We start from the raw sequence: 10,095 nt of genomic DNA on the forward strand, positions 1-10,095 counted from the left end.
AGAGAGATAAGCATCGTCTACTGTAACCACCCAGTTTATCTTGATAGGAACTAATGGTTTTCCCAATAGCAGGCAGCACAGAGGGCTGCAGCCCCAAGTTCCTGCTTAGATGACAAAAAGAAGAAGAAAATCACATTGTCTTCCCACCAGTGCAGTGCGAACAAATCAAAGACTTAATTTTCCTTAATTTAATGAAGCCCTAAGAGAACCAGTCACCTCCTCTGCCATTTCTCTGATAACAAAGCTATCTGAACAGACGCCTAGGGCTACCCCAACCCCTTTGCCCACCAGAATGTCTCAAAACACTCCCCTCACAGCCCTCAGAGCCCCCACGCCCAGCACTGTCCTGAATGCCTGCTTGGGACTATCCCAGATGCCAAGGTTCTAAGTCAAAAGTCACGAGTGGATTTGGAAATCCAAGGCCAACCCTTGTAAAGCGATGGGGAGGTGGGGCAAGGGCGATGGTGAGGTCATTGTCATCCCCAAGTCCCGCCATGCCAAGAGGGAGGTTGCCACCCTTAGGGGGTGAGTAAAACCTGAAATTTGAGGAAGGGCAGATGGGTCCTATTGTGACTAGAGACTAATTAGTACACCCCAATCCTAGGCCACCTCATGGCCCCAGGCAGAGAGGTGACATGTATAAAAGGTGGGCCAGCTGAGAGCGCCCCATACAGCTTGGTGTCTCTGCACTCCAGTCTCTGGTGAACTCTGGTAAGTCCATTGAGGTAGGACGCTCAGAGCTGCCTGGCTCTGTGTGTATTCCAACAACTGGGATTCGGTCTCTGGGTGGTCAGAAAGGGAGGCTTTCTCTGGGCCCCAGCCTCTTCCCTACCATTTTAAGCCAACATTGGGCCTTCAAGTTATCTGGCTGAAGATCTGGGGAGACTGACCGGAAGCAGAAGAGGGCTCTACAAGGGCTGGCAAGGTGCAGGCATTGTGTTTTGACGGGTGTTAAGAAGGAACCAGGAGAGGAAAACCAGCTCTGGGCTCACTGGCAAAGTTGCCCTTCAGGGAAAAAAATCAGGGTCCAGGGAAGAAATGAAGCATGCTGACTTGGCTTAGGACAGAGTGGGGGAGCCAGGAAATACAGAACAGCAGGGACAGTACAGTGAAGCCTTAAGAAGACCCCTGCTCTGGGAACCATGGGACCCCTTCTCCACTGGCCTGTGCTGGGTGGTTATGGAAATGTGCCTCCTTGTCTGAGTTGCTTTCTTCAAAAGCAGCCAAAAGACTGAATCTAGATGGTTCCCTGCATCTACCTCTGGGCCTCTCGGTTTGGAAAATTCCCTTAGAGAAAGGTTAAAATGCTTATTTTAAATTCTTATACAATTATTTGCTAAGTTGACACTGTGTTAAGTCAGTTCTGGAGCCTCTGTGGATGGGTGGGTTCTAATAGGTACATCCATGCATGTTAGCAAGCTCGGATGTATTTTTACACGCTGGTTTGGACAGCAACCCTGGAAGAGGTTGGTAGAGAAAAGCACATTGATGGAAACCAAAAGCTGTAGTGCTTTAGGCAGGATCCAGGTCCCAGGAAATTCTGTCTTCAGATCCACAGTTTTATCTATAACATACATAGCTGTTTATGTCTACGTCTTTCTTTCTCTTTCTTGGAAAAGGACACCACTTTCTTGGTGTCCTTTTCCTTCTTCCCTCTTTTGAAAATTTTTAAACATTTTTCTTCCTCTCATTCTCTTTTTCTTTTCCTTTCCTCCATCCCTTCTACCTCCCCTCATTCATTCCTTGTTTTTTGATTTTCTGTTTTTCATAAAGAACTGAAACAGCATACAAACATTTAGTTAAACTTAACATGTAAGCAAGCACACACGCACACACACACACACACACACACCTTAAATACATAAAACAATCACATCAGGGTCAGAACAGCAGCATGTGGCATGTGACTAGCAAGGAGAATCACCTGCCCCCAGGATCTTTGACTCAGTTTGTCTCATTCCTTGTGCTTGTTTCTAGTTGGAAATCCAGAATGTCTCAGCAGAAGCAGAAGCAGTGCGCCCCCCCACAGCAGTGCTGCCCCCCACCCCAGCAGTGTGCCCCACCCCAGCAGTGTGCCCCACCCCAGCAGTGCGCCCCCCCACAGCAGTGCTGCCCCCCGCCCCAGCAGTGCGCCCCACCCCAGCAGTGTGCTCCCCCACAGCAGTGCTGCCCCCAACCCCAGCAGACCAAGCAGCCTTGCCAGCCTCCTCCCAAGTGCCAACAGAAGTGTCCTCCACCTCAGCAGTGCCAGAAGTCAAAGCAGAAGTGAGCTCTCAGCTTGTGGCCAGAGGAGAATCGTCAGGAAGACAGAACATGACCTCTGTCCTTCTTGCTCAGCATCTGGAATTCCTCCCCGCACCAGCCATATATGCGCTCAGCCCTGCTTCTGGATGCAGCCATAGTCCACACTTGGAAAAGAAGCTACTAGGCTGGAGCTTCCTCCATCTCAGCCCCTTTCTTAATTAGCAGTTGCAGCTTGCATCTCTGACAAAGATCTACTTCTGAACTGCCTAATCATCTTCACTAACATGTGTCTACATCGCCCTGCTGGAAACCCAGGCGGCACGCCCAGACGCCCTTTCCCATCACCCTTCCCAAACAATTAAAGGAGAATTCCTCTGGCACCAAATGTCTCTGATGATTCTGTTGTTGAAAACACTGCAGTTCTGAGGATTTGTATTCCTCTCCCAACGCAAACTCCCTGTGTATTGAGGAGAAGGGGCACTGGCATGCGCAGTGCTATAAATACCAGACATTTTCAATGGTCCTCCTGGGGTAAGGAGTGAGAGGTAGGGGCTTCGTCATCGAGAGCATGTGAGCTTGTGTGCTCACTCGTGTGCTTGAGTGAGAGTGCGTGTGCACACACACACACAAGCATACACACACCTGTAGAAGACAGGAGCACCATAAAGAAACTGTGGAGCATAGTTTGTACTACAGAGAATGTGTGAGTTAAATATGCCATCCTTGGTAAGAGAACTCAAGAGAAAAAAAAACTGCACAGTACTGGAAAAAGTATGGAAAAAAATAAATTCTAACTCTGAGCACAGTCCAGGGCCTGATGGGTCTAAGGAAATTAAAACCAGAATCTCAAAGTTCTCGTATAAGTTCAAGAGCTCATTTTTTTTCAGACTAACCAAGTGTGCAGTCAAGAGGTTGTCTAAGCAAACAGTGTGTGCCCACCACACTTGTACCCAGCTGCCACAATGAGATTTTTTATCAGAATCCCATCTTCCATCTTTTTTCCAGGTCGGGAATTCTCTTAGGCTGTTCCTCTGGATGGTAGATGCTTCAGGCTCATACATAATGTTAACTTCTTATCTCTATTGTTTTAATTATCTGTCTCCATTTAGTTCTTTTAAAAAAGATTTATGTGACAGGCAGGAGAGATGAATCAGCAAATAAGAAAAATGGATGATGCTCTTACAGAAGACCCAGGTTCAGTTCCCCGCATCCTTGTGGCTCTCACTATTGTCTGTATCTCCAATACCATGGCATTAAACACACTCTTCTGCCTTTGTGGGCATTAGACCCATATGATACACTGATACACGTGCAAGCAAAAGACTCATACACAGAAAGTGAAAATAAATAGATACTTGGGAAATTTTTACTTTTCATTTTCTATTTAGGGGAGTTGTGTGCAAGAGTACAGGTGTAAGCCACCCAACGCATATGACTTCTGGGAACTCAAGTCAGAGCAAGACCAGCAAGCCTTCTTAACAGCTGCCGAGTCATCTTTCCAGATCCAAGCCCCATTTCTTTCCATCAGACTTGTTTTACAAAATCAGTCTGCAGATTTGGGCATTTAAACCTCCTGTTCTATACCCACATACCTTGTAAGTGGTTCTGTGTTTCAAGAGACAGTCACTGAAAATCCACAGACATATCCAAAGAAGAAAATAATATAAATTTAAAAGCTTGGTTCATTCCCAACAAATAATATAAACCCCAGAGACTGAAAAATTAGCTTAAGATCAAAGGTTTCGGCGCCCTTGGATGGATGAGCAATTTTTCTCCGCTATGCATTTAGCCCATGTATGCATCACGTATCAACATCTTCCCACTTGCTCATCTCTCTACCTGTTTATCATCCATCATGTATCAATGTACCTTGAAGCACCTCCTCATTTTCTCAGAATGGGATGAGCATGATACAAATGTAGAAATGTAGTGCGGGGTTCCAGGCCTCTTGGTTTAACAGTTCCCATAAAAGCTAGGACACCAGTATTGCCAGGCAAACAGACAAAGCCGAATCCAATGAAGGGATGGCCTGAGCTGCACTTAGCCTCCTCCCTCACGGCTTTGGTGTGTTAGAGAAGACACACTGAGAACAACACAATCTTCTGAGGAAAGGAAGGGGAACCTGGCCTTGCTAGAATTACAGCTCTTCTCATAGGAGCCTCGGATGTCTGTGGAGGGACGAAGGGATGGGAACAGGAGTAGGAGAGTTTGGGTCTCAAAGGGAGGAGGGCAATATTGAACTGCTTTTAGTTCAAGCTAAGCATGCCAGTGCCCAGTGTTCCCAGAAAAGCCAGTCTTCCCATCCCTGACTTCCAGAGTGAGGTGGTAAGAAAACATGGCCACTCATAACTGCTGAGGATTACAGAAATCTAAGTGGAAGGTACCGGTTTTGTGATCTGTAGCTCATAACCCTTACCCCAGAACATTGCATTCAACAGAAACTCATCTGACGTATAAAAAAAATCACCAGTAAGGTATGTAAGCCCTGACTGAGTTTCTAGGTAATGCAAATACTCCCCACTCAGATGTCTGACTCAGGAGTCACCAGGTGTCTCCAAGTCATGTCTCCTCTCCCTAATCCTTTGTTTGTTTGTTTTTCAAGAGAGAATGTCTCTATAGTTTTGGAGCCTGTCCTAGAACTAGCTCTTGCAGACCAGGCTGGCCTCGAACTCACATTGATCCGCCTGCCTCTACCTCCTGAGTGCTGGGATAAAGGTGGCTGCCATCACTGCCCAGTTCTAACCCTTTGTATTATCTTCCCAGAATTTTTTTTAAGTTGGCTCTGATGTCTTGTTTTTACTCCCTCCATAACTTAACATTAAGACTTACTTTAGACTTCGTGTGCTGCACTTAATTTTCTCTTCCATTTATTTTCATATGCCTCCCGGCGCATGTGTGTCTCTGTGTGTAGTAGCTGTAGAACCCAATTTAGTAGTCACCATTCTCTTCTGAAATCTCCCTTTTAAAGAGCTGCTCAGGATGGATCCCGTCCTTGGAACGATCTATCCAGCCAGTTTGCGAAGTCAATGTAGGCTGTCAGTGAGGTCTAGGTGTTTTGCTTATGGAAGCTAAAGCCTCCAGAATAAGAACTGAGAGCACTAAACCAAGGGAATAACTAAATAACTGAGGCTTGGCTGAGGCAGAGGCTCCCAGAAGACAGCCACACCAACCTACTGTATCACAAGCTGTTGTTGCCAGTGTCATTATTCCCCAGACAGACGCAGAGATTGTCTATTTGCCATAGTAAATACATCATGTAGGTGGTACAGCTCAGATTCAAAGTTCAGGTCTGCTTTTTTTTTTCTCACCTGTGTTCTTTGCAACATAAATATTCTCACTCTACTGGGGGTTGTGAGAAGTATAAAGTCTAGACATCCTTTTGGATTTTACCACCCACAGAGCCATAAGGAAAGCAAACCCAGGCAAGCCTGAGCTCATCCAGTAACACACATGCTTCTATAATGCAAACACACTTTCTGTGCACCACACAAATTCCACCAGTGATGTTGGTGCTCAAAATAATGTCTGTAGCTTTATGGACAAGCATAGAGCATTGGAAGACAAATGTGGAATGGGCATCTGAAGGCCTCTAATAAAGCGTCTTTATTTCTCCTCAGTGTAGCTGAGCAGGCAGCCAGGGTTGCAGCAGAGCATGTGTAGCCTGGGGAATTGCTGTACTGGCTACTTGCCAATTGCAGAAGAACATGTAACCATGGATTCAGCAGTACTGATGAGGACTGGAATGCACATGTGAGCATCAGCCCTGTGAACATTCGCCTTTGACACACAAAATGTTGCATCCACATGTCCATACCCTCACACCTATACATTCCTGAGTCTTCCCATGAAGGTTCACCATACACTGATCCAAAACCACATTCTTGCTGTCCATCAGACTCAAATTTGTATTCTTCCATCACCAACATACCCCCAGACACCCAAAAACATGGACACATGTGTACTGTCATTTTTGCTCATAGCATGGCCTCAGAATCTGAGTCCAATCTCTGACCCCATGACTCATGGTTTTTTTCATCAGGTCTCTGACACAGCATAGCAGGGTATCTAGCCAGCTGCCTTCAATGAGTCTTTATAGACTGGGGACTTCAGGATAAAGAGTTTTGATGCTGAGAGTTGGAAGGTATTATGCACAGTTCAGAGAAAGAAAAACTATTAAACACATACAGAGAGACAGAGACAGACAGGGAGAGAGAGAGAGAGAGAGAGAGAGAGAGAGAGAGAGAGAGAGAGAGAGAGAATCTTTCGAAGGATCCATGGGTGAACTATGTGGAGCATGAGAAAGAATACCCAATCTTCATCTTGCCTCATCTTGGAGTCTAACCTGAGGTGACATCCGAACCCTCTCACCTTTGTGTTAAGTAGTATCAGCTAAACTTCTACTTTCTGAGCTGGTTAATTAGGATGGTAAGTCAAACTTCAAGGCCTGACTGGGAAACTCAAGCAGAAATTCTTTGTCAGATCCAAATATTCTATTTTACATACTTATTATTTAAAACATTTGAATACAATATATGGGCTCTCTCTCTCTCTCTCTCTCTCTCTCTCTCTCTCTCTCTCTCTCTCTCTCAGATAGAGTCAGTTTAGTCATTTTTGTGTCAGTCTTCCCTGAACATAGCTGATATACCCAGTGGTACTGCATTAGAGAAGACTAGTTTCCCTCTCCCAGCAAATATCAACTGCAAATAACTACTTAGTTAGGCACAAGACTTTTGTGCCTACTTCCCCTTTTCCATGCTGGAATTTTGTCTGTCTTGAATTTGTGTGGGTCCTGTGTGTGCTGTCACGGTCTGTGGACATATGTCTGTCATCCCTGTTGTGTCTGGAAGATGATGTCTTAGAGTCATCAATCATCTCTGACTCTTAGCATATTTTCATCTCCTCTTCTGTATGGATCCCAGAGCCTTGAGAACTCCAATGTTTCTTAATCACTGCTGATTGTCCTGCTGTGCGTCTCTGTGTTAATTCTCATCTACTACAATAAAAAGCTTCTCTGATGAGGGTTGAGCAATGGACAGATTTATAGGTATAGCAATATTACATAAGGAATTTGTTTATTGCTATGTTCATTTAGCAGAGTGGTGGTAGGAAGTTTTCTCACAGGGCCCATGGCCTAGCTAGTCTGTTTCTTGGCCTAATTAATAGTATCAGATGTGAGTTCTACCTCAAGGAATGTGCCTTAAATCCAATCAAAAGTGGTTGGTTACTCCCAAAACATTCATGCCACTAGTGTGTCACTGTTACAGGTCACAGACACATAATGGGGTAAGATTGGTGACTAGTTTTCTCCTTTGGCAGCACCACCACAAATGCTAGGCTGAATCTTCTAGCTGGGCATCAGTCGATTCTCCATATTTTATGGCATAGGTAAATCATATCTTTGGAAATAAGGCTGCAGAGAGTAACAAATACAATTGGCAATACCTAGTTGTTTTGGGGGTGGTCTATGGGATCACTTCAGCCAAATACTCAATATAATATAACCCATTTGGGGTACAGGGACTTTATTTTGATAACATATAATGTGTAGTTAGACATTCTCTCCCTCATTATATGGTAACTCTAACTAAATTCTAATATGAATTTATGTGTGTATGTGTGTGTGTATATATATAAATTTAGGTTCACATTTGAAAGAAAATAGGATATTTGATTTTTAGAGTGTGGATTCTTTTATTAAATATGATGATCTCCATTTTCAGTTGTTTATTTTCCTACCAAGAAAATAAGTTCATTATTCCATATTTTTTAATAAAACTCTACTGTGAATATATGGTATTTTCATTGTGTATTAACTTGTTGACATACATAGGCTAACTCCACAATGTAGCCTTTGTGGATAGTGCTGAAATAAACACTGATGTGCAGGTGCTTTTGTGATGTGCTGACTTAGGTTCCTTTAGGATGACCCTAAGAGTAATATAGCTGGATCATAGGTAGTTCTACTGTTGATATGGTGAGAAGCACCCATCCTGAATTGCACAATGGCTAGACCAATATCTAGTCCTAAGAGCAGTAGATCCCTCGTGGCTTTGCTGGTGTCTTAGTTACTTTCTATTGCCCAATTTCCTTATTCACTTCGAGACGTTAGTTGGTGTTTTTCATTGTATAGGTCTTTGCTTTGGCTACCAAATTGTTGAGATTTCATGGTGGACCTCGCTATCATTCACACACACACACACACACACACACACACACACACACACGAAAATACAGCTGACTCCCTGGTCCACTGACTCTTACAATCTTTTCACCCCTCTTCGGTGGGTGGAAGATTGAGCTTCATGTGTAGTAGTTCTACACAGATATAATGTATGGGAGTGGGCACTGGACACTAGATCATTTGTTCTCTGCACTTGTGGTGGATTTGTACAGTGGTCTCCTACTAGAAAAAGCAGATATGTTGATGAAGGAATAGAGCTATACTTATCTGTGGGTATAAGGACAGGTATTTAGAACACAGTTGGGAATTATACTTGCTTAGAAAAGTGGCAGTAGTGTGTTTTTTTCTAGGGTCTATGACCTCACTAGCTGTGAATAATTGGCTATATTTACACTGCCAAACATGAATTCCCTCTTGTTGAGAGAATCTTAACACAATTGGATGGCTTTGGTTTCTGCTAGGATCTATGCTATAGGAAGTCCTACCTCTAGTAGCCTTTAAGTTACCTGCCCACTTGGGCGTGGCCTCTTATACTATTTATGCCAATATAAAGCATGTGTCTGTCTATTTTTCAGCTACAGGATTCGGTTGCTGTTCTCCATTCCAGCAGAGGATTCTGACTTGTGAATCTACCCCTAAATAAATAACTGTCTATTATTCTCAATTCTGAGCTAGTGTGAGATTTCTTTTAAGTGTCCTTCTTCATCTGACGCCCCACCTGGATTCGGACTCCACACCTACTGGATGGATGGCCTAAAGACCTAACCAGTCCATGGCCCAGAAAGTCTCCCAACCCTGCCTGCTTGGCTTGCTTTTACCTAAGTTGTTTTTTTGTAAAAAACCCCTGCCTCAGCAGAGCTTACTGCATGCGGCTACTTGGAAATTTCCCAACATGCATGCCTCCCCCCAAATGCTGTGTTTCCTAGCACACTTACCTGGCATGGTTCCCTGACGTGTGGCATTTCTTGTGCAGCTTCCAGTTTGTGCTCCCTGCCCATGACTTCTGGGCTTCTTGCTCCATGTATGAAACTGATTTAATTGCTTTTAATTTGTCAAACAAAACATATTTCTCAGTATTTAACCAGTACCAAGGCAGGAAACTAAAAAGGCTCAGGATCATTCCTGTTGCCACTGTGGCACTGCTGATAGTCACGACTCTGAAATCACAACACCTGCTGAACAATAGAGATTATTATACCTAAAACAATTTATCAGATATCATAACAGGTAATTCACCAATATGGCAGACTACATTAACATTAAAACTTTTAGTAACTTTTTTGCTAATACTATGCATTGTATTCTACAAGACTTATATGATTATGTTGATACATTCAATTATTGGATATTGGGACTCAGTTTTCTTCTTCATATTATATCCTTAAGAAAATATGGGATAAAACTGGACTCCCTGAACATAGCGGACAATGAGGACTACTGAGAACTCAAGAACAATGGCAATGGGTTTTTGATCCTACTGCCCATACAAACTTAGTGGGAGCCTAGGCAGTTTGGATGCTCATCTTACTAGACCTGGATGGAGGTGGGGGGTCCTTGGACTTCCCACAGTGCACAAAACTGTGGGAAACAAAGAGTGATTGCTCTTTGGGCTGACGAGGGAGGGGGACTTGATCAGGGGAGGGGGAGGGAAATGGGAGGGGGTGGCGGGA

The 10,095-nt window shown here is 44.0% G+C and overlaps 1 protein-coding gene across 1 annotated transcript; it reads left to right on the forward strand.

The window, feature by feature from the left end:
- Window positions 1-439: 439 nt before the first annotated feature.
- Window positions 440-2,269, forward strand: Sprr5 (small proline rich protein 5). The gene is made up of 2 exons (XM_050129344.1): window positions 440-525; window positions 1,978-2,269. The coding sequence occupies exons 1-2, from the start codon at window positions 440-442 to the stop codon at window positions 2,267-2,269; spliced, it is 378 nt and encodes a 125-aa protein (XP_049985301.1).
- The last annotated feature ends 7,826 nt before the right edge of the window (window positions 2,270-10,095 follow it).

The sequence above is a fragment of the Alexandromys fortis genome, unplaced genomic scaffold (assembly GCF_014885135.2).
Source record: "Alexandromys fortis isolate MF-2015 unplaced genomic scaffold, M_Fortis_MF-2015_v1.1 scaffold_299, whole genome shotgun sequence".
Classification (NCBI taxonomy): domain Eukaryota; kingdom Metazoa; phylum Chordata; class Mammalia; order Rodentia; family Cricetidae; genus Alexandromys; species Alexandromys fortis.

Coding starts and splice junctions, on each gene's coding strand:
- Sprr5 (XM_050129344.1), top strand. CDS start 440: ATGGGGAGGTGGGGCAAGGGCGATGGTGAGGTCATTGTCATCCCCAAG. Junction 526..1,977: donor GAGGTTGCCACCCTTAGGGG/GTGAGTAAAACC, acceptor GCTTGTTTCTAG/TTGGAAATCCAGAATGTCTC.